Source organism: Triturus cristatus, chromosome 11 (assembly GCF_964204655.1).
Source record: "Triturus cristatus chromosome 11, aTriCri1.1, whole genome shotgun sequence".
NCBI lineage: Eukaryota > Metazoa > Chordata > Amphibia > Caudata > Salamandridae > Triturus > Triturus cristatus.
The window spans coordinates 809,237,650-809,262,728 of record NC_140594.1 but is presented as its reverse complement, the minus strand read 5'-3'; the positions used below and the strand labels follow the sequence as shown (position 1 = coordinate 809,262,728).

At 48.3% G+C, this 25,079-nt stretch overlaps 1 protein-coding gene across 4 annotated transcripts in view; it reads right to left on the bottom strand.

Annotated features, from left to right (window-relative positions):
• PIK3CB (phosphatidylinositol-4,5-bisphosphate 3-kinase catalytic subunit beta) overlaps positions 1 to 25,079 on the bottom strand; it is a 965,971-nt gene that overhangs the window by 249,190 nt on the left and 691,702 nt on the right. For all 4 annotated transcript variants that reach the window (XM_085634521.1, XM_085634524.1, XM_085634523.1 and 1 more), the window contains one exon: positions 7,816 to 7,937. In XM_085634521.1, the coding sequence (XP_085490647.1) occupies positions 7,816 to 7,937 (122 nt within the window). The remainder of the gene's footprint in view (positions 1 to 7,815; positions 7,938 to 25,079) is intronic.

Below are 25,079 nucleotides of genomic sequence, written 5' to 3'. Positions count from 1 at the left end.
TGTGTATCCAGAGTGGCACCTGGGTCTACAGGGTCATCCCAGACTTGATCAGGGTCTTGCTGTCCCTCAGGGTCTATGTCCTCGGGGTAGGTGGTGTCGTCACCCATGTAGTCCTCCACTGCATCCGTGTCGGAGTGCGTTGGAGAGAATGATGGATCTGTGTAAGAGGTGTGGATGCGTTCATAAAGAACTGGTTCCGATTCCGCCGGCATTTTTTGTTTTAGCGGGATCCTGTAAGAGTCCAAAGCTTGCCCTGAAGTGATCTTCCGCTTTCGGAGCATGAGCCTGCCGGTGTCGGCGTCGATGAAGTGGGACGGGGATGTCCCAGTAGTCGAGTGTTCGGTAGATGGGGACCTTGTCTGGGTAACGCGTGTTCTGATTTCGAACATTTTCGGCGCTGTGGATGGCGGCAAACCAAAGGTGATGTTGGCTGGTGCCGAAGGTGCCTTCTGTGCCCGTGTCGGTGCGGAGCCCGACGAGGTATGGAGGGCTGCCTTTTCCCTTGATGCGTTGCAAGGACGCTGCCACTTGTCGCACCTGGAACTCCGACGGTTCTTTGGCGCCGAGTGGTTCCGTAGAGGCAGGTGTGGACTTCTTTGAAGTGATCGGGTCATCGAGTCGAGGAGGGGTAGGAGCCGTCGACGGCGTCGATGAGTGTACCGTAGTCGCTGCCTTCGAGGTGGATAGCGATGCAGTGGCTATTTTCACCTTGGTGGTCGGTGCCGATTGCTTCGGTGCCGGGGGCCGAGGCGCTTTGACGGGACCGACGGCTTTTCTTTTTGGGTCGGCGCCGACATCGGCTGCAGCGAGTTCGGCACCGAAGTCCCTTTTGGTGCGGTCGGAGCCGACGGGTTTGGCTGGCGTCGAAGGTGTGGTGGTCCTCGAGCCGACCAGTGTCAGTTTCACTTTCGGTTTCTGTTTAACCGGTGCGATGATTGGTTTTGGTTTTGTGGTAGGGAAACCAGTCTTTTTAGGTAACAATGGCTCTTGCTGTATGTCCGTGGCCGGGCCGGAGGGCGGGGCCGAAGAACTGCGGGATTGGTCTTGGGTAAGGCCCGAAGGCGATCCCTCGACCGGAGCCGTCGACTGACACACTGGGATAGCCTCAATTTGTACGGGTAGGCCTTGCTCCTCACCGGAGCTACCTTCTTCGGCCCCCTAAGGCCTCATCGTAGTCTCCTACCTCGTCGTCGGCTTCTTCCCTGTGAAAAAGCTCTTCATCGACATCTTCCGATCGGGAACCGTGTTCGGAAGTGGGGCTGAAGGGTAAATTTTCCACGCTTTCCACATCTTCGTCCTCGATGCTGAAGATGTTGGTCGGGGCCGGTGCCGCTTGCTGCGCTTCCAGTCGCGCGGCGAGTCGATTCCGGAGAGTCTTCTTGGATCTGAATCGGGCACAGGCCATGCATTTCGATTCGTCATGATCCGGTGAGAGGCATTTGTTACACACCGGGTGGTCGTCGATATGGGGGTATTTGGCGTGGCAAACAGGACACCGCTTGAATGGGGTCCTCGATTCCATCGTCGAAGTTCGGTCGATGGTCGGATTTAATGGATCCGAAAAGTCGTTAAAGCCATGAAAACTAGCCTGTAAACTGTCGATACCGATCGGGAACAGGACCGTCGAAAACTAAAGGCCTTTTGGCCTGAAAACTAAATTTTCCTAACTTGAGTCAAGATAAGCACATCCGAACCCAATGGCGGAAAAAAACAATCTGAGGATGGAGAGGATGCCCATGCGCACTGTGGTCCAGGGGAGGAGTCACCTATCTCAGGATACTTCGAAGACTCTTCCAGGACAACAACGTGCAAACATCCGGACCCAACACTAGGCGGCGATCTATGCACAGATATGAATTCAGCAGCCCACATGCCTCGAACAGGTATTCATCATAGATGGTGGGCGAGGACTGGGTTGTCAATAGTTTAAAAAAAGTGTCACTAATGGGTACGAAACAGATTTTCGTACCATGGGAAGTTTAATTGCCAACTCGGGGTCTGATTGTAATTCTTTTCTTAAACATTTTGTAATAAATGAGGAAACGATAATGGCGGAAGGTAGCCAACTACCTTTGAAAAGCTTTAAATAATGTCTTGATTTCATTGTTTGCCACAAGGATGGCTGCTACCCAGTAATTTACTGGGTAGTCAATTTTTTCTTTGTGCACCATGCTATTTGGAGAAGCATAAGGTAGTAGCTTGGGATTTTGATATCAGCCAAAACTAAGTTTGGAGCTATTTCTTTTGCGAGTATTCAGTCCTAAGTGTACAAAGCTACAGCGGGTATGGGGCACACCTTTGTTTTTTCAGCATGGGATGGGAAGCCTAGGTGTCTATGATTTTAAGAACACTGTTCATTGTTGACAGAAATATATTCGAGTCAGCAGGGGGAGCAAAAGGTAGTTAAGTGAGTGATTGTATGACACAGTCTACTTGGAAGTTCTTAAATGATTAAGCAGACAATCAAGCTGTACTTGTGTAGTGCGGCTTATCACCCGATAGGGTATCTAGGTGCTGTGCTGCAGGTGTCAGCTGAAAAGCCAGGTCTTGAGTCCTTTCCTGAAATTTATCAGCAAGAGTGAAGCATGGAGGTGGAGGGGAAAGGTGTTCCAGGACTTGGCGGCGAGGTGGGAGAAGCAGCGGCCTCTGAAGTGGCAGAGGTGGATGCGTGATATCTGTGCGAGGGGGAGGTGAGTGACGCAGAGGTTCATGGAGGTAGGTGGAAATTAAGATGGTGGTTCATGTAGGCAGGGCCTTGGTCGTGGAGGGCTTTGTAGGTGTGGGTCAGAAGCTTGAATTGGCATCTTTTCTGGATGGGAAGCCAGTGGAGGTTTTTCAAGTGCATGGTAACGTGGGTTCTCTTGGGCAGGTTGCGGATCAGTCTGGATACTGCATTCTGGATAGTCTTTTCATGAGTTTGGTGTAGGTGTCTGCATAGAGTACGTTACCGTAGTCCAGCAGGCTGGTGATGAGGGCCTGCGTCGCGTTTTCATAGTGCTGATGGAAAGCCACTTGAAGACTTTGTGGAGCGTGTGGAAGCTGGCTGAGGAGACGGGCTTGACCGGATGTTTCATGGAGAGTTGGCAGTTATCACAGACTGTTAGGTAGTCTACTGAGGAGCTTGGAGATAATCAAACAAATAGAAACTGAAAGATGGTCAGCCTTGTCTAGATGAAACAGTACTTAGGTTGACAGCCAAAGCACAGCAGTTGTGACTAAGTAAAGGTTAAACTGACGGAGGCAAGAATGTTGAGGCGGGAATTTCTCTGGTCTTTAATGCGGAGGCCAGCTGGCAGATTAACAACACCATGGCGTATGTTGTTGGAGTGTGATATTGACGCTGATGAAACTAGGTCAGAGAAATCAGTAAGGAAGGGTTTATTATAATTAAGAGTTCTGTAGCCGAGGCACTCGCAAACATTATTTGATGAGGGCGCAAATGTTAAAATGTGTATTCTGAGATCAACAATCCGGATCACTGTGATCCGCCGTGAGGGTGTCAAGGCATACTCGCCTAAAGGTCAACTGCACTGCTGGGATTATCCGTTCCACTTTCCAAAACCCCCCTCATGGCGCCCCACCAAACTGATTTCAACTTCATCAGTTTGTCTACTTTTGACCGTTATTCTGACGTTTAAACAATCCTTTAATGACAGATCGAGAATCGTTTTAATATGTGTGGGATGTTAAATCCTACCGCACGTTAGATGTTTTAGAACAACTTGATTTACCCAGTTTTCTCCAAGCCCAGCAGGGTTGGAATTATCACCAGCTGAGCGACAGTCCAGATTTTCTTAGTATTCTTACAGCCCTGAGGAAGTCGCGGAAACATTTTCCAAATGCGACGAAACACGTGTCGGCTGGTTTTTCTTCTGTACAAAGACTATTAAGAGAAAATAAAACACTGAACACTGCGCAACATCTCTGAAGATATTTCCTTCCTCTGTCATTTATTATTCTACAATGCTTGTGTATTTCGTACATACCATGTAAACATACTATTTATGTGTGCCTAGGTCATTGTTTGTGTAGGAGAGTGACATCGACTACATAGTTGCCCCCAACCTTTTGCTGATGTTTGGACTGTTTTAGGACTCTAGCCAGGCTGTGGCCCTGCTATCCAGGACCCCAGCCTATCTGCTTCCTCTCTAAACCGATGTGACTACCCTAGGTACAGACCAATTGGATACTGGGGACACCCTATCAGCCCCTTGTAGATGGTACCCTAGGTACCCAGGGCATGGGTCCCTCAGAGGCCTACCAGGGGCTGCAGCACTTATTGTGCCACCCCTGGGACAGCCATACAAACTGACACCACCAGACCACTACTGTAGTCTGGTTAAGGTGGTGCTTGCACCCCTTACAGGGATATAGGTACCCTGTATCCCACTTAATTACAACACATATATCCTCATAGGTCACCCCTAAAGCAGGCCTTGCTAATCCTACAAGGCAGGGTGCTGAGATATGTGTGAGGGGGAACCCCTACCTGAGTAGGGCCCCTCTGCAACCTTCGTTAAAACTAGTGCGAGGTTGTTTGTAGTGCAGCCATACCATATACTCTCAACCGCATTATAAGTAATCGCGATAGTGTGATAACTTGAGTGGCTGCACAGAACCATGTCGTGTTTGGAGTCAAACATGTAGGAATCATACCCCCAGTCCAGCCATGGGCATGAGAGCATGATTCCCCCCTGCTAGAGGGGCGATATGGTAAAAGCGGCAGAATTTAGACACCAATTTAAAAGTGCACACGTAGTACAAAATGGATGCTACCCACCACCCACACGACTGGCTGCCTGTTGCTGGGCAGAACTCCAGCCACGGCAGCTGGACAATAGGGATCTTGTTGCAGGAAGGTGTTCCCACCTCCCCAGACAGACTATGTGGATTGGAACTGGGTGGGTGCACCATAGGATGCCTTTCAGAGTTGCACGTAGGCTTCCCCAGTGCCTACATTCTGCATACATCGCCTGGAACCGGTTCAGGGGCATCCTGTCCCCTGCCCTGGCGGGAAACACACAAAGGGGAGAGGGTGTAGCAACCCTTTCCCGCCTGAACTCTCATTGGTGGGCTCTGAGTTAGCCACCCCCCTATACCTCTGGATAAAGGTGGGTGCAGGGTCCCTGTGTTACTTTAAAATTTGGGACCGCGTAGGAGGCAGGGCCCTACCCCTGTCTATCCCGGTATTAGCGAACCGCGAATGGTCAATGCGGTATGTACAAGTGCTTTGTGTAACGTTTTAGCTATGAATGCACTATGTATACGTTATTATACATTGACTCCGTGGGTTCCATTTTGTAGCGGTGGCCATCTTATGGTTGCCCTCACATAGGCTATATAGCATGAAGCGAAAACGGGCCTTTTAGAGCACATGTGCCTTTCTTTGACTTTTCTGTGACCTGGGCAGCTTGGCTCCGCCACCCCAGGTCAAACTGGTCTCACGAGTTCCCCGTCCTCTGGCCACCTGTGATTAGCATCAGGGCTTGAGACACCATAAAGTCTTTTCATCCTACACAAGCCTCCGGCTAATCTCTTTCACACCTGACTGTCTGCTTTATGGCTTGTTTCCCAAAACAGGAGATGCTCATGTTTATTGGGGCCTATCGATATCTGATGTGGGATCTGAGCCTTGCTGGGTAAATAATTACGGGCTGGCTTAACTGGAATGTGGGATGGTCATCATGACTCTGCCTTTTCGTTTGCAATGTATACATGTGAATGACCAACTGCAAGAGAAGGGCGGTGTTGTCCAGAGCGTAACATTCTCCATAAAAGAAGAGACTGGTTTCTGTTCTGCAGACTGCCTCATTCAGTTGCTAAGGCTTCTGTGCGACGTAGTCTCACTCATTTGAGTTTAATAAAGATGTCTTTTCATATTTCAGCTTCTGTTGCCAAGTTCTTTGTTATATTATCAAGATATGCAGAATTTTATAATACCACATCAGGAAGTACTCGAAGTCATAGGGTGCTACCCCTAGCACCTCTGGGGTCTTAAAAATTGGAGTACTTCATCCCCAGAGCCTCAGATTATTCTTGGACGTCACAGACTTGAACCCTCGACTTGCTGCCGCACAGCTGAATGAAGAAATCTCCCTTGGGGTAAAGGAGTTACCCCCCTGCTTGGCAGGCACCTGAAACACTGCAAGTGACCCGGTTGGAACTTCGCTGCTCCTACGGACATCAACTAATCATATCTACCTTGAGGTGGGTTTCCAAGCATCCCAGAGGCCAGTGAGTGTGCACAGCAAGACTGAGCACCGTGGACCCCGTGGGTGCCGAGGTCCCCAATACCCCAGGACACCGATCACCTCTTGCACAGCACACGACCCAGACGAGTGGGGAAGTTGTGCTTTGGCCCATTATTGAGCTAACCTCTCAGCATCATCTGTGCCAAAGATCAATGCCCTAACCCGCTCCGGCGACCCGTGGGCGCATCTTTATGCACGCCAAATTGCTGCCTCCCGCGGTCCCTGGTCTCTCGACTGGTGGGCCCTAGCGGAGGTCAATCTTCACTTCCAAGAGTTCCCCTGGTTGCTCCAGGCCTGCTCTTCAGTCTCCTCGCTCAGACCTTGTGGGTCTGCACCAGTAGCTGTTTTGTGATTCTTGCGTGGGTTGCGGTTGCCAAGGCTTAGTGGATCCAATCCGGACACTAACACCGCAATTACCCTCAATCCTTCGTGGGACAGTCGCCCTCCAGAAGCTGGCCTTCCTTGAAGCCTCCCGGAGCCCGTGGCTGCTGATCCAAGCTACTCATCTTCCACCTGGAAGCACCAGACATTGAAGGGCTCTTTCTCCTGAGCTCCCTGGTCACTGTGCCGTGACCCAGACTCTGTCCCCTCTGCTTTCAGGTCCTTCTCTTCAAGATCTACATCTTCAATCTTCACGACATCGACGACGCTTCTTGCTAGCAGCAGTTCTTCCTGTTTTTCCATTGAAAACCAGACATCGACCCGACATCGAAAACGATCTATGCACCCGGCTTCCCTGGGGCAGGTAACAAGGGTACCTCGGTACTCTCGTGGGTGTGGGCCCTCCAAGAGCTTAACTTTAAACTCCTGAACTTGAACTCCTGCTAGAAGTGTTTTAATTCTTGTAAAATTCAACCGCGACATTCTCCATAGGGTTTAATAGAGATCCCGACAGTAGCTTATACCACTGCACGCGTCTCCCGTGGGCCCCCTTCCTCACTACCTTGGGTGGTTTCTTAAGGGGCCAGCGACCCTAAATGCCCTAGGCATTGTCTGTAGAATTGTCGTGGTTCTTATACCACTTTTTTAATATATGGTTTGGTCCCCCCCTGGGGCCCTATGATTCCAGTGCTATTTACTGTAACGATCAATGCTTGTTTGAATTGTATCTTTTACCTCCAGCCTCCTAAAGAGATTAGTAGGATTATTCTTAGAATACATACATATATTTTATATATATACCTGTGTGGACTACTCTTTCATTTGGTCATTCAAGAGGTTATCTATGGTAAAACAATAAGCTTAACACTGCTTCAAGACTTAGCCTGAAGGCTGCCCTCCACAGCTACCACTAGGATAGCTTTCTTTAAAGGTTGTCTTTTAACCTATAACCTTAAGAGTCAAATTGGACTGGTGCAAGGTGTCCCCTATAACTAGAGGACAGCATATGCCAGGCAAACTTCTCACAGTTTGTATTCGGAGATAATGTTCTTTCTGTACAAGTCTCCAGAAAAGCACTACAATCCAGAGCAAGATTTGAACCCTTATTATTCATAATTTTAACCATGGTGACTTACCTTCAAAAAACACCATAAATGTTATTTTCTTACAGATGCGTACATACCTCATTTGTCTCAAACAGTTTACTGCATACTCTCTCACATACTGGTCAGGATAGTTGAAATCAAGCAACTCCAATGCTTCTCTAGGAGGCAGCTTCGACCAAATCTGAAGCAAGGCTTGAAGCTGAAAAAAAAAAACCAAAATATTGTATCCAGTTTAACTATATAGACTTTTTTTAGTACTCACAAATATATGCAACTTATTTTCTTTCATGCTGACACGATCATGCATTTCTCAATCTATGCAGAAGACCACAATACAGAAAACTCAATTACATATAAAAGATCTTATAGAGCATAGGCTGCTCCCAAGAGAATGATACCATAATAGGCCTCAACCCAAGCAGGCATCAAACAAAGACACCCTGGAACACTTACCATTGATGATTAATAGGTCAAAAAACCAGATAATTATGTATGGATCTTACAAAGAGCCATAAATAGCATGTATACAGGAACATGATTCTGGTTATTCACTGCTATGACGCAGCAACAGTTAAACACAATTCAAATCACACTGTTGCTCGATCGAACTGAAGAGCATGCTTCCCATGTGTTCCCAGCCGCACACAAATCACCAGAGACTGCAGTTAAGCAGCAAAAAGGTAGCTGGCGGTCTCACATGCCGTTTCCCAGTTTTCCACAAACCTGAGGAAGGCAGTAGAAAGAAAGCAATATTCATCCACTGTCCGCTGTCACAATGTCTGTCAATGGTGGCCTCTTCTGATAAAAGCAGGCAGGGAAATGAAAGCTCGGCTGACATAGCTCCTCAAGAGCATGTCAGTGTGGGGGAGGTGGTTGCAAGGCACTAATGGAGGTCGGTGACAGAAGGGCTGTTTTCTTTTTTATACTTAGATGGGGCCAAAGAAAGGCTTCTCTAAAGAGAGAGTGATGTGGATGGATTACAGAGCAAGCATTCTGTCTGTATATATGTATATAGTGTAGAGTGGGCTAAAGAACGGTGATGGATCAAACCCAGATCTGTTGAACGGGTGTGAGTGTTTGATTGGTTCTGATGCTCCGTCCATCACCACCCCCTTTTGTACAGCCTTGGAAACACCAGCGCACAAAACTGCTGATATTGCGTGTTCCTGGTGGAGGCGAACAGATATAACTAAGGCTCTTCCCACTGCTCAAAGAGACCATGTTCCACCTCCGGATGGAGACACCATTCGTGATCCGCTAGGCATCGAGGGCTAAGTTTGACCACTGTGGCGTTTAGAGAAACAGCCAGGTGTTGAACCACCATGGGAATGCCCTACTACTCCAGCCACGTCTAGAGATACATGGCCTCTTGACAAAGGGTCCACGAATCCACCCTGCCCTGTTTGTTGCAGTACCACATGGCGTGGTGTTGTCTGTGAACACTTGAGCCAGCTTCCCCTTGACTGAAGGAAGAAAGTTTTAATACCAAGCGAATCACTCGGGGGCGGAGTACAGCAAGTTAATGTGGACATTAAATTCCACCAGAGACCAGAGTCCTCTGATCTCCACCTCTCCTAGCTGGTTACCCCATACCAGGAGTGACATATCTGTCACTGCTGTGTGGTCTGGCTGAGGAAGGGAGAGGTCTCTGCCTCTGACCCAATCACAGTTTGGTAGCCACCACTGCAGGTCCTGTGCAGTTCTCTCCGAGATCTGGACCATGTCAGAGAGATTTCCCGGATGCTGAGCCCACTGGAACTTCAACTCCCATTGCAGAGCCTGCATAGGCCATCTGGCTTAAGTCACTAGCAGGATGCAGGAGGCCATAAGGCCCAGCAGCCTCAAAGTCATTCTCACCAAAATCCACGATAGAGGCTGAAACATTGGTATCATAGCCTGAATATCCTGGACTTGCCGTTCAGGAGGATAGACCAAAACTGCACAGATGAAAAGGAGCGTCTGAGGGGAAGTCAGGTGTGACTTCAGGATGTTGATAGAGTACCTCCAACAAGTGCAGAAGGTTCGCTGCAGTCTGGAGGTGGAAGACGACAGCCTGAGGCGAACTCGCCTTTAGCAGCCAGTCGGCGAGATAGGGAATGACTGGCACCCCTGACCCAGCTTCTGGCCGTCCAACCCATGCAGCCGGAACGAGCCACGACCCCGCGGAGGTTGTTGGACTTGCGTGGTCTTGTGGCAGGGATATGGCTGGCCCAGCTGAAAGCCTCTACCATAGACATTAAAGGGGCAAAATGTAGACTGGGGACGAGAGCCCACTGAGAGGCCCAAACACTTGTCCGTAGCCCAGGAGTCCTTAAAGTGCTCCAGCACCATGTCTGCCTCATCTCCAAAGAGACAGTGCCATCAAAGAGCATATCTATGAGAGAGGACTAGACATCCCCCAAAAAGCCAGAAGTCCTCAACCAGGTGTAGTCTCTAACAGTCACTGTAGTTGAAATTGCTCTGCCTAGTGAGTCGGTCATGTCGAGCCCAAAACGGATAGCAAACTTTGCTGCATCACTTCAGTCTGACACTGCTTGGGAGAGGATGGTCCGGGCCTCCTCTGGAACTTGTTGCAGCACTTGTGCAAGCATTTCCCATAAAGTTTGGGAATAATGGCCCAATAAGCATGCTGTGTTCACCGACCACAATGCAGGGCTGGAGGGAGAAACATTTTCTTAACCTAGCAATCCAGCCTCTTGGATTCCCAATTCAGGGGGTGTGGAGGGAAACGCGCCTTGGGAGGTAGAGGTTTGGACCACCTAGCTCTTGGGGGTAGGGTGGTTGGTGAGGAAAGATGTGTCATGCAGTGGTGGGCAATTGTCCTATTCACAGGAGCCCCTGTGTTGGGCTAGGACCAGGTGGCCAGTAGGACATCAGTTAAGGCCTCGTTAAAAGACAGCAAGGGTTCCAATAAGGAGACAGCAGGCTGCAGGAACTCTGTCAAGATGTTTGTCTTGACTGCCAGTGAAGGTAGCTCAAAGCCCAGGATCTCAGCTGCACTTCGCACCACTATAGAGTAGGATGCCCTCCCTCAGTAGCCATGCAGCAGGCCAGAATTTGTACAGTAAGCCAGTCCACTGGCCTCACCCAGTTTCTCACACCAGTCCATGTCTTGGTGAGGCTGGTCTTGTAAAGAGTCCAGCGACTCCGCCCAACCTTTCTCCATGCCTAGCCCTTCAGAATAGGGCTGAAGAAACAATACAGAAACCAAGGGTTCTATCGGCGCCAGTAGGTGCCAATCCAGCTCATCTGGGACAGAAATGAAGCTGGCACAACTGGTGGGCACGTGCGACGCTTGGAGTCACGGCGTCGGGACCGGCGCCGGGGAAGGTCACAAGGGTACGACCAGCGTCAGTCCAGATATATGTAGGGGGCATAAGCACAGAGGCCAGGGCCACCAGCGCTGAACCAGATTGAGCATCGTCTGAGCCTACAGGGTCCGAAGTCCGCCGGTAGGGTCAGGTCACCCAAATATGAGTCACATGGCATCATAAAACTCATTGAGCTGGGCCGGACCCAATACTAGGGACTCTATACTCATTATAGTTAGACTTTCCCTATTACTAATCCCTGATTTTAGTCATACCAACTAGGGGCAGGAATAACATATTAGCCCACCAATTAGGTATTTTTAACTTTTTGTTTTTCCACTCCACTTTCACTGCACTACACATTTTCCACAACTTAGTGCTCCTACGTAGTTCCGCAAGTCGCAGCACACCTCAATCCGCAGTGGATTGAGAGGACCCCAATGATGAAGCATGCCACCTAGGGGAAACCCTGGTGGGTGAGGGGACTCTAGAAAATATTTTTTCTTTCTGGGAAGAGGATTTTCATACATGTTCTGTGAAAACCCTGTTCTTCCCCACAGTTAGGTTTTTATCTCTGGTATTCCATATTTTGTGAAACTTCACATGGTTGAAGAGCCATTTTAATGCCAATGTCGTACATACATACAAGAGTGTATGCTCTGGGCAGGAGAGTGACATACAGACTGGAGGGATGTTTTAGCATGGAGGAGGCTGCTTGCCCACACAAATGCAAGAAAACACATTCACATATGGGCACTGACCAAGAAGCATTTCAAGCAAACATTTAAACAAAGGATCTGCATGCAAGAATACACACTCTGCAGGAGGATGACACATAGAACACTTCAGCAAGGGAAACTTATCACTGCTGCCTGTGCTGTACATGCCTTTGTGACATTTGTTAGTTAAACTCATGCACTGCGGAGGCTCATTCGCTTCCTGCCTTCAGGCTCTCCTGCTTCAAGCCCACCCTTGTCCAACAAGTTACAGGATGGTGTTGGGTGGAACAGTGAGAATTAATGAGCCCCACATCAACATGTGACTAATTGAGAAAAGATGGGGTGTCATAGCTCCAGCCCCTGACTGATGTTTAGTCCTGGGCCCTGCAAGGCTGAGGCTAGGAGCACCCAGGGATAAATTTCCCTGAAGAGCAGCAGGAGCAGTTCCTCATTAAAGAAGGGTATGGCTCTTTCATGCTAAAGGTCCAAGGGCTTTGAGGTGGTCAGACCAGAAAATGTGTTACTGCTGCTGAGAATTAAGTGAGTGCTCTCTGCTTTTGCGGTCTTTGACAGGCACAGCCAGTATGAGCAGCGACAAATCTAGTTATCTGCATTTGTTTTTTAATTAGAATGGCCATTTTGAAAAACACAAAAGCAAAAATTAAGTCAGGAAAAAAAAAATAAGGAGTGAAGAGCCCAGACATCCACATCACTCACTTATCAGGAGATGAATAGATATTTTATCATAAAGCATATCATGAACAAGCGAGTTCTACACACTAAGCCGTATTAGGTTTGTTAAAGTATGTGTAAACAAGAATACATTAAATTATCTATTTTCACCGCTGCGGAAGATGAAAAATGTTGCCCTATATTATCTATTCTCAATAGTGCAATAAGAAAGGGATACATCAGTAATCAAAGGCTTTAAGATGCACACTTTTCCTCATCCAAACATCCCTTTAAACCCACAGATTTCAGCAATCATTTGATCTAAATTTATCATTAGAGAGTGCCTGCTCAAATTATGTGTGATGCTAGAAGTCTGTGGTTCTTAACCTTTTCACTTCTGTGGACCCCTAGTTAATCATTATTGGAATCCAACGACCCCCATGGAGTCATCCTGGAAGCTGGGTACGCTTGCCAAGCAATTTCGATTATTTGAATGGCAAAACAATACACAAAAATATAGGAAAAAGCATTCAGCAAATACAGAAATGATGACATATTGTATTCACAAACCAATTTTTAAAAAAATTAACAGTAAAGTTGGAGCTTTTCTAAATTTGAGACCTCCTATTGTCTATAATAAATTCTAGTTGATGCAATTGCACTGCTCCCACGCATCAATTGGAGTATACCAACTTAATTTTTAGCCACCAGTTTCAAATTTCTTCACACTTGCACAACGTTTTACATTTTATATTTTGCTTGTTCATTTACATACACTTTAAAAATCTGTTATTAGTTTTTTACACAGTTGCGAACCCCCAGGGGCCTCCAGACCACAGGTAAAGAACATATGCTCTATGTCATTTGGTCAGTAGGTGTTTCTTTCCCATCTGTGGGCATGTAGCTGCTGTGTGCTATTTCTTTTTTACATGACGGTAGCCATGTCTTGCTGGCCCTACTTTTTAAGAGAAGAAGCCCCATCAAGCATTTCACATCACATTAAAAATCATCTCATGTCATGGGACTTGCCAAGAATTGCGCACCCCTCATACAATACCTACTGATGCCGGACATTACAAAAGCAAAAATAACAAATGATGGACGGACTGCTGAACAATGCAAACACTCACCCCCAGTCACAAAGATCTGTGTTTAATCCATTGTTTTTGCTCCCGACACCACCCCAGCTTGCACCCAGCCATGTGCAAATCAGTCTTGACCCTGCTACTCATAGTACCAGTCCAGCCTGAACTGCCAAGCCAGGTCGTGCCTGGACCGGAAATAAGCCTCCTGGTACAGGTTGCGGGGTATCAGCCATAATTAGCAAGGCTAGCTTGAATCCAGGGGTGCAGTGAGCACGGAACCCACGTCTGGGCATACCTTTCCCACTTAGGGCGATAAAAGTAAAAAACAAATGATGTACGGAATGCTGAACAATGCAAACACTCACCTCCAGTCACAAAGAACTGGGTTTAATCTATCGTGTTTTTGCTCACTACATCCCCCAAGTTTGGACCCAGCCATATGCAAATCAGTCTGGACTGTGCTCTTCGTGGGAACAGTCAAGCTCAAACAGCCAAGCCAGGTCCTCCCTGGACCGGAAACAAGCATCTTGGGACTGGTTTTGGGGTATCACCCCATATCAGCCAGTACAGGGAGGAACTGGCTTGGCAGTTAGGGCTGGACTGTTCCCATGAGGAGCAGGGTCGAATCTGATTTGCATCCGCCTGGGTCCAAACTGGGTTGGCGAGCAAAAAAACAAAAAAAATATGGATTAAACCCAGATCTTTGTGACTGGGAGTACATGTTTGCATTGATCAGCATTCTGTCCATCATGTGCTCCTTTTGGACCTTACAACACAGACTCCCTACAAGAGACCAGAACTGGTCCATTCTAAACAGCATGTTTGCATTTTAATTTGGCATTAATACACTGCTTCATAAGCTTTACTGTTAAAGACCGATTGGTTTCACTAAGCCTGTAAGTCCCTAAGCATCCTTAGTAATGTTAGGCCTGGCACTGCTCGTGGGTCATGGGGGCGGGTGATACATCACTGATGATAGATCAACAGCCAAAAAAACTTGCCAGGCTGTGTGTTTTTTCAATACATAAGGAATGGAAAGCCACAGAGCTCAGGAGGATTAATGACGGTAGCAGACCACCGCAACATTGGCCTTCACATAATACAATGAAATGCTTTCATCATCATACTCACAGGTATCACACCTGGAACTTGCACCAAAGCCACCTAAAACCTACTTAGGTGGAAAACAGAATATAGTAAGAAATATCTAATCTACAAGCAAAGGATCTGGGGTTGATCACATGAATGAATTACAGCGATGTAGGAAGGAATGCAGACTTCTAAATATAGGGTACATTTTAGGAAAGTGAGCACAAACAGAGCAAAGGCACAGACTAAGAAGGGTAGCAAAAGACATCACAAAGTGATTAATGACGGCACATATAGAGAAGGTACTGACTCAGAGAGAGGCAATGGTTTGCAAGCGATGGCATACAATGGCAGAGCATACAAGACAGAGCATAAAAGACAAATACCATAAATTTCAAATTTCCATCAGGACAATGGAGTGCCCAAAAAGAGTGTGTAGCTTAGCTCCCTGCAGCAACATTGGGAGAACATCCACAAATATGGATTTACCTTTTTATGGCAACTTCAGTACTTTCACCGATTATCGGAAGAAATAGTGGCAGGCCAAGCTGTTCTGCACAGCAGGCCTACTGCAGTATGATGACCTCAAACTGTCCTTTGATTATAGTCTACTTCAGATGAGTTTCATTATAATAATGATCTGGGAAGGCAGAAGGGTGGCATAAGCAGAGGAAATGGTGGAATCCTCAAATACCTATGCATGATGATGCTGTGGCTGTGTTCACTTTCCTCGTGGAGGCAAAGCTCTACAGAGCAAAACCGGACACTAGAGGAGCAGGTGGAACTTTCAGAAGAAACTCAAACCACAGTTCTTCATAAAATAAAGGATGTCCGATTTGAAGTGGTGAGGTAAAAGGTATCCTGCACTCAATTAAGCTAGGGTTTATTGCAACTTCAAGCTGTACTCTAACAGTATTGTAGCTTGTAAATGATAGATAATAGAGCATTACATTACATGGGCTCATTACAAAAGCTAAACAAAGTGCAATTATTTAATGCAGTCTATAATCCCAGTAGCCAGTTTAAGGCAAATAAAAAAGTGACAGGTGGAATGCTTAAATCTCAAACACTGCAAATTACATGGGGTAATCACAGTTCAATTTTTGGTTTTGCCCACCTGAGAAAGAATCAGCCAAACGCAAATTAATGTTGGTCCTTCTCCAATAGAAACAGTCCAACCTGAACTGCAAGGCCAGTTCCCCTTACCACAAATGGGAATGCGAACAATGCCAGACCGGTTTCAGCCTGGTTAGGCCTCATTAGTGTGATACAGCTTGTGTAGATATATCTTAGCATACCCATCACAATAAGGGCAGTGGACCGGGGAAAGTAAAATGCTTTGGAAGGTCCCTGCTTAGAGTAACATGGTGGGCGAAAAATAAAGGTCTGGAATTTGGCCTTCAACGATCGTTAGTGACCGATTATTCAAGCATTCCTTCCATCATTTTGTTTGTTGCAGAATACTCCTTAAGTGTGAGGCTACAGAAAATAAAGCAAACCTTTCAAGGTTTGTGTAGGAGAGCAGGATCTGCACTTATGTTGCCCCCACTTTTTTTCTGATGTTAACACTGGTTTCTGGCTATTGTCTGGCTGGGTCCCTGCTAATCAGGGTCCCAGTCTCTCTGTTCTCTCCAAACAACTTGGAGTGCATATTAGATGCACTAGCGATTGGATACTGTGGTACCTTATGAGCCCCTAGTATATGGTACCCTAGGTACCAAGGGCATAGGTACATCACCAGCCTACCAGGGGCTGAAGCATGTATTATGCCACCCCTGGAAGGCAGACTAAATCAGACACCACAGGCCCGCTACTGCAGCCTTGGTGAGGTAGTGTTAGCACTCCTCACCGAGGTATAGGTCCCTATATCTCTCCATACACACACACACACACACACACAAACACACACACATATAAACCTATCAGTCACCCCTAAGGCAGGCCCTATCAATCCTGAGGGCAGGGTGCTTGGTTTACAATGTGAGGGGTTACCTCTGCATGAGCAGGACCCCTCTGCAGCTGGCAGAGTCTATTCTCTGTGGCTGTTTGTGGATGCGGTTAAACCATATACTCTTAAATGCATTATAACCTCCCAGTAAATGCTTACTTTGGAATCACGGCATCAAAACATGTCGTGTTTGGTGTCAAACAACTTGGAATCATAACCCCACACCAGTAACTGGTGTGGGAGTATGATCCCACCCTTCTAGAGGGGACGACATGTACCCACTGTGGAAACACTGTAGAAATCTATAAGAGCCCTGACATCACAAAATGGATGCCACCAGCACAGACACTGGGCTGCCCTCCTGCTGCTGACAAACTCGCAGTGGAGGAGGCCCAAAAATAGGCATCCTGTCACAGGGAGGTGTCACCACCTTCCAGACAGGATTTAGTTTATTGGGGCTCGGTGGGAGCACTCCTAGAGTGCTTTGAAGTTCTGCACTGGGGGAGCAGTAGGCTCCTCTGTGCATATGCCAGCTCAAACAGGTTCAGGGGCTACCTGTCCCTGCTCTGGCGTGAAACTGGACAAAGGGAAGTGGGTGTAAACAACCCCTACCCTGACCTTCCCAGAGGAGTGGTCCTAAAGCTAGTCCCTCCCTTTCTTTTAGTATAAGATAGGGAACCCTTGCCATTGCAAACTAGATAACCCTGGACGACGCTTTACAAGAAGAATCCTGGCCCTTCGATGTTCCACTACCTTTGGAAGACTGAAGAATCTCCCTTGGAGTCAAGAAGTGACTCCCCTGCTTGGCAGGCACCAGAAACTCTAATCAACGGTCGCAAACTTTCCCGCTCCCGCCGGAGTCCGAAGTCCCTGCAGCCACGGAAGAGGATTTCCTGACTTTGACGGCCATTGCGAGTCCCCAGCAGAGCTGAGGCGAGTGGACCCCACGAGTGACGAGGAACAGCAATACCCGGGTACCGTGCACTATTGTCAAGTGCAACCTCTTCACAACGGTCTACGAACTTGTGCATTGGACCATTTGTGGCCCAAGCCTCCAGAAGGTTGTGCACCGAAAATCAGAGGCCTACCCTGTCCCGAGTGACCGTGGGCTCCTGTAAAGCATTTCCTCACGAGGAGTCTTCGCGATCCCTTGCCCGTTGGCTTGTGGGTCACCTGAAGACTTTCTCATCGAACCAAAGGGCTCCCCTGGTTGCTCTAGGCCTGCCCTCACTCACCCTCGCTGGGTGAGTCCCTCAGACCTTGCTGGTCTGCACCACTGACTTTATTCACTTTCCACAAGACTTGCTGTTGCCAAGGCTTGTTGGCTCCAATCCGGTTGCCGACACCTCAGTAAGCTGCAGACGTCATGGGACACTCCGAATCCAGCTGCTTGTCATCGTCGATGCCTCCTGGACCTCGTGGGCGAAGAGTCAAAACACCTGTGATCACCTGAAATCACCGACTTCCGTGGGCACCCATCTTCCTGGCACCGGGTCACTGGCAAGTGACTGTGAACACTGTCCCTTCTACTTTCAGGTAATCTTCATCTTCAATACAGCCTTGGATTCCACCGGACACTTCTCCAGTCTTCGCAAGCAGCAAATCTTCTTTGGCTTCCATAGAAAACAGCGACACGACCCGACACCAAAAGACACCTATGCATCCGGCTTCCCTGGGTGAGGTAACTCGTGCACTCCGGTGCCCTAATACGTGTTGGCACTCGAATTACTTACCTTGTAAGTGGCTTGCTTGTAGACTTCCTCGAAGTACCCTAAAACTTTAAAAATCCAACCGCGACTTGCTCCATTGAAATCAATAGGGAACCCGCGGCTGTGTTCTCACACTGCACGCGTCTCTCGTGGGTCTTTTACTTACCTGCCTTGGGTGGATTACTGAAGCCCCAGCGATTCTACAGGCCCTAGGCCTTGTCCCTCTGCAAGTCGACGTTCCTAAACCTCTTTTTCAGAATATGGTCTGGTACGCCCCTAGGGCCCCAGCCATATTTGTGCTCAACTTATTGTGAAACGTTGATATTTGAATGTGTTCCTGACTTCTAATCTCATAAATAGATTAGTAGAGTGTGTCTAGAAATACATATATATTTGATATATATACCTGTGTGGTGTCCTTTAATTTGGTAATTCAAGAGATAAGGTAAAGCATTTCCCGCCTAATTATCTCCCCTCGCCCTGATTGGGCACGCCCACTAGAGGCCACGCCCCCTTAGTCCTAGCTATAAAAACGCGCTGAACTACTAGCGAGTCAGATAACTTGGACCCTCCTGAGGCGCAGCCGGGAGTAGAAGGAGACAGAACTATTCACTGTTTTAAAACTTAAAATACTGTATTTGTGTCACTTGGATTTTAACTCACTCACCCCTCCTGGGACACATCCTCTGTGTGCAGGCACCCTTCCACGCTGAAAACGAGCACTGGGAAGGGCGAAATCGCCGCATTTCCCGCCTAATTATCTCCCCTCACCCTGATTGGGCACGCCCACTAGAGGCCACGCCTTCACCTATCCCCTTCTTCAAAACATGTGCATGTACCGGAAGCGCAGCGGACGAGCGCAGCGGGCGCGACGATTGCGCGCCGAAGGCGCGCATAAGGCAAGCTCGTCTGTGCACGTCCGTGCCGAGACCGGGCCTAGGGCCACCCCCCCTATATCCCCGGCTATAAAACTCAGACATTACAACTCGGAAACTCTCATGGGATTAAGACCCACCGGCAGAGATTGCCTTCAGTCCCAGTTTCATGCAGAAAACATCCCACATTCCTGCCCCTCCTGCCAATCAACCCTTAAACCTAAGCCGGCTCCGGACCATTCACATGAGTACCGCATGTTCTTGCTCAACTGCAGATCCCTGCCCAAACACAGGGCAGAGTTCGCATTATTGCTGGAAGAACGTATGCCAGACATTGTCTTCCTAACAGAAACATGGCTGGCCACAGATTCGGACCCCGCGGTAATCACAGCCCTCCCTCCCGGCTTCCAAATCATTCGGCAGGACCGCCCTGAGGGCAGAGGAGGAGGTCTAGCTATTATCTGGAGAGGTGTGGCTCACTAGTTAGAGGCGGCAGACCCGTAAGCAGAGAATCGGCCAGGGACCAGGGTTCAATTCCCGACGCGGCAGGGTCGTGGACCAGGGTCAAAACGGACTCGATAATTCTCGCCTCGGTACCTACTCTAACCAGGAACACACTCGGCAACTCTGGGCATTAAGCTTGCCTCATCTCTACAACGGCCCCCCACAGACGCCAGGGATGCCTGGTTTCACCTTGGAGATTCCCAGAAAGGGACCATCTCACAGGGATAGCCAGGACGGGTTCCCCAGCGGTCTACAGCGCCGGGACGCCCCGTTGCTGGGGCAGCTGTGCGCTTTACAAATCTACAACATTTACATTTATCTATAAAGACCAATTCCTCTGTCGAGTAATTCCGGAGACCATCCCTGACTGCGAGACCCTAGCCTTCTGCCTCGAACTCTCCCCTAACACCTGCTTCACAGGTACTCTAATTTACCGCCCTCCAGGCCCTCCCAAACAATTCCACAATCTTCTCGCCTCGATTGTGGCGGAACGAGTCAGCACTTCCTCGAACTTCACCCTGTTAGGGGATCTTAACTGCCACTTTGACTCCACAACCGATCACATAGCCACTATGATGATAAATGACCTAGCAGCGCTGCAGCTAACCCAAATCGTTAGGTCCTCCACTCACGTCAAAGGCCATTTGCTGGACCCTGTGTTCAGCAATTGCGCAGATCTTACATCTAGCCTACCAATCCCCCTTCCATGGACTGACCATTTACTAGTCCCCTTCACCTGGACCACACTCAAACCCCCAACCATTAAACCCACAGTACGAATAGCCAGAGCCTGGTCCTGCCTTCCAGTCGACAAATGGATGAGCAAACTCGCTAGCAACCCTCCTCTCCATAATAAGGATCCACGCCTAGCTGACCAGACCTATGAAGACTGGATCACCCAATCCCTTGACAACACTCTCCCCAAAAGAAAAACCACTAAAACGTTCCCACAAATCGGCACCATGGTATTCAGAGGCCCTTAGGGCAAAGAAACGCCTATGCAGCAAAGCTGAAAGGAAATGGCATCTGGACTTCTCTCCAATAGGAAAAACCCAATACCGAACGCTACTTAAAGAGTACAAAGAAGAAATCAAAGCCACTCAAGCGGCATATTTTTCTAACAAAATCATGTCAGCCAAATCAAAACCTAGGGAGATTTTCCTAATAGTAAAAAATCTCTCCAAGCTACCACCCAGCCTACCTGTAACCACATCCACAGAGCATTGCAACAATGTGGCAGCCTTTTTCCACCAAAAAAAATCGACAAAATCTACGCCTCCTTTCCCCCCCTGGCCACCTCCGTTCCAGCCTCGACTAACACAGCCTTGGCACACCCTACCTTACAGACTCCCACTACACTAGCTCACTTCCCCCCCCTAGATCTGGCGTCTCTGGAAACTGTAGCCCGGAAAGTCAAATCTGGCTCCCCCAACGACCCAGCCCCACCAGACATTATAATGTCGGCATCTCAGGTCACCCTACCCATCATAATAGACCTCCTGAATGCCTCTATCTCCTCCGGCACGGTCCCTCCTGGATGGAAACGAGCCATGGTTAAAGCACTGCTGAAGAAACCCAGTTTGGACCCATTAGACTTCAGCAACTATCGGCCAATCTCCCTGCTTCCCTGGCTGAGCAAGGTGTTGGAGAAATACATCAACAGCCTTATGGTCACCTTCCTAGAAACCAACCAACTGCTAGACTCCACCCAGACAGGCTTCCGACCAAAGCACGGAACCGAGACCGCCCTCAAGGTCACCGAGGAATCCAGAAAAATCTTGGACCAAGGAGGTTCAGTGGCAGTGATCCTCCTTGACCTCAGCGCGGCCTTTGACACGGTCAGCAATGACATCCTGCTGAACCGTCTGTCTAATGTTGGCGTCAAGCACCAGGCTTGGCTATGGTTCGAGTCCTTCCTGAAAGACATATCCTTTCAGGTATTCAACGGTGAATCAGTATCTACCAGCAGACCTTTAAGGTGCGGGGTCCCACAAGGCTCCTCTTTAAGCCCGGCGCTATTTAACATTTATATGAGGCCACTGGCTGAGGTTGTTCGTCCGTATGGAGTTAAGATCATCTCCTATGCGGACGACACCCAGCTGGTGGTCTCACTGGCACACGAGGCCAACATTCCCATGAGCGGGGGACTCTGTAAATGCCTTGAGGAAGTAAAGAGCTGGATGTCTTCCTCATCACTCAAGCTAAACGGGGACATGACGGAGCTGATGCTTCTAGGTCCCGCGAATCCTAGCTCCTTCAATTCCCTGTGGCCACCCTGTCTGGGCACCCCCCCCAACACCCAAGGACAACATCAGGAGTCTTGGGGTGTGGCTCGATAAATCCCTGTCATTCGACACACAAGCTACCAAACTTTCCGCCACCTGTTTTGGCCTTCTTAAAATGCTCAAAAAAATTCTTCATCTTTTACCCATGGAGGCAAAACAAGTGGCCATCCAGGGTCTGATCCAGTCCCGCCTGGACTTCAATAACTTCCTATACCTCGCTGCACCAGACTACACACTGCGGAGACTTCAAACAGTGCAGAACTGTGCAGCTGGGACACTGCTCCAGCTCCCACGCCGACAATCCGTCAGAGCTAGTCTGACCAGTCTACACTGGCTGCCAGTCCGCCAAAGAATCCACTTCAAAGCCTTGTGTATTGCCCACTTGGCTTTCTGGGACAAAGGCCCAATCATCACCCGCGACCTAATCTCTCACTACCATCCAAGCAGAAACCTACGGTCAAACCAGACTTTTCTGGCCACCGCACCCAGAATAAAAAGAGCCAGAGCAGGCGGTAGGACCTTCACCCATAACGCTTCCAAGCTATGGAACGCCCTTCCTCTTCATTTGAGAGCCAATTCTAATCTTACCTCATTCCGGAAACAGCTCAAGACTCTTCTTTTCAACTCCCCACAATAATTCTGGTAACCATCCCCGCCTCTGCCTATACATCTGTCGGTCCCTCAGCGCTTGGACGCCCCCGGGCATCAATCGCGCTTAATAAATCCACATACAAATACAAATACAAACAAGCTGCTTTACATTCCTCAGAGACTTAGCCTGAAGGCTGCTCTTCACAGCTACCACTAGGATAGCTTTCTTTAAAAGGTTGTCTTAAACCTATCTACCATAAGAGTCGAATTGGACTGGTGCAAGGTGGCCACTTTAACTAGTGACCAGCATATGCCAGGGCAACTTATCACAGTTTGACACTGATGGCACTTACACCATTCATGGCAACTATATTGGATTGTATACCAACTTTAAGGGGATATGGGTCAGCCTGCTTCAGTCAACGGCTTCTTTCGTTCAGAAACCATCAGTTATTGACATGGGACACTCTATTCCATCTAAACTCAGGGCACAGGAGTATTTCAGTGTCATCATTTTTGTACTGACTGTCTCCTTCTGTCTCCACTGTAATGCTTAAGGGACTCGAGCACCTTTGGATCAAGTTCTTGAAAAGCCTTGGTTCTGCAGGAGTCAACATTTGTTCAAACCTTGACAAAGGGATCTTGCCTAAATACAAAGAGCCACAGCATCCAGAAACTAGGCTTGTCATTGTAGAGAACAACACTGCCCCATCTTTGGCAAGTTCAGAATGCAAAGATATTTAGGACTTATGCTTTTATTGAGAAGCCGTTGCATACTTATTTTTGTACCTCTTTACAGCACATTGAACCACATTGCATTAGTGAGCTTACATCAAAACAACAAAGATGCATGGAATTGTTACAAGAAATGAAAACTTCCAGATAAAAATATTAATTTGTCTTTGAACTAAGATTTAATGTTAGGAACATCATAACAAGTGATGACCCCTTAACCAGAGAATTAGGAGATAAACATAAGGGTGTTGAGATGAAATAGTGAATTCAATTTTTGTGGTCGACTGCATAAGAATAAAGAAAAGCATGGAGGAACCTGTGTTCAGTGCGTTGTTATACATGTTAAACACCACATGCATACACAAATAAATGCTAACAAGAAGAATAGGACGCGAGACCTCCTGGTCCAGTGCGCTGCTCTCCAGCCACTCCTGCCACCAGCCTCGTCAACCTCATCAGGTGGTTCGGTCCTGGGTGACCACCACCGGCTTGATGTCCTCCACCGTCCCCTGACCTCTTCTCTTCAATTTGTTTCCATATTTTATTTTGTTCGTTTTTAGTTTTATTTCTCTTGTGACCTCTTTTTGCCCTATTTGCACTGGGTGACTTGCTTTCAGTCATCACCTCCTCCCGGCTTTTTCCAGCACCCACTGTACTTGTTCCCCCACACTCTTGCCTCCCTTTTAGCCCCTCCAACCTACCAGGACTACAAATGCAGGCCACTGTGTGGCAGCGCCACCAGTGCATCAAAGGCAAGCCTGTATGCACCCGTCCGTGATTAGACTGTGTCTGGCGCCAGGACCCCTAGCCCTTCAAAACACTACCAAGGAACTCCTGGACGTGGGCTCTGGATACCGAAACTCTAGCTGCTTCGCCACCACTCCTCATTCAACCAAAGGACAATCACCCGCCTACATTGCCATTTCTCATGCACCACAGCCAATGAAGGATCCTAAGCCACCACCTCCAAGAAGACAACGTATGACCCAGAACCACTCCAACGTATCCTGCTCAACGCCTGCTTCCTCTGCAAACACGCCAAGGAAATCTGGGTCACCATCAACACCCTCCCCACGCATGTTGCCTTCTTCACCATAATGTGGCTCAACCTTTTTTCGAACCCAAACATCACCACTGCCACTCCAGAAGGCTACACAATTATACACCCAACAGCACCAACAAACAAGGTAGAAGCAATGGCATCATCTTCAAGGAAGCCATCAGATGTACTATCACCAACGATGACCCCACACCTCTCATTGAACACCTCAAATTCAAACTACAGACAGACGCAAAGACCACAAGGGGCACCCTCATCTACAGACCCCAAGGACCCCAATCAACTTTCTGCGACATCTCCAACCTCAATGCACCCCCCCAGCCATAGACTCCAACCACTATGTCCTACTCGGCCACCTTAATTTCCACCTTGACGACCCCCAACAACGCCAACTCCATTGCCCTCCTGGAGAACCTGAACAACATTGGCCTCATCAAACTGGTCACTGAACCAACGTGCAAGGCCGGACACACACTTGACACCATTTTCACCTCCAGCGACAGAATGAAACACAACCGAACTCAACTCTACGGACCACGCCATTGTACACTACACCACCTGCAACACCAAGCACACCATCACTGAGCCTCAAACCTCCTCCCACAGCAGTGTCGCCCCCCTGAAAACTACTAAAGACTACAAAACCACAAAACAAGACAGCTGGGACACCCAAGAGCTCACGTCCACCAAGCGCAACTGCTACCAACTGGAGAAAAGATGGCACGTCATGAAGAACCCCACTGACAGAGTCATCTACA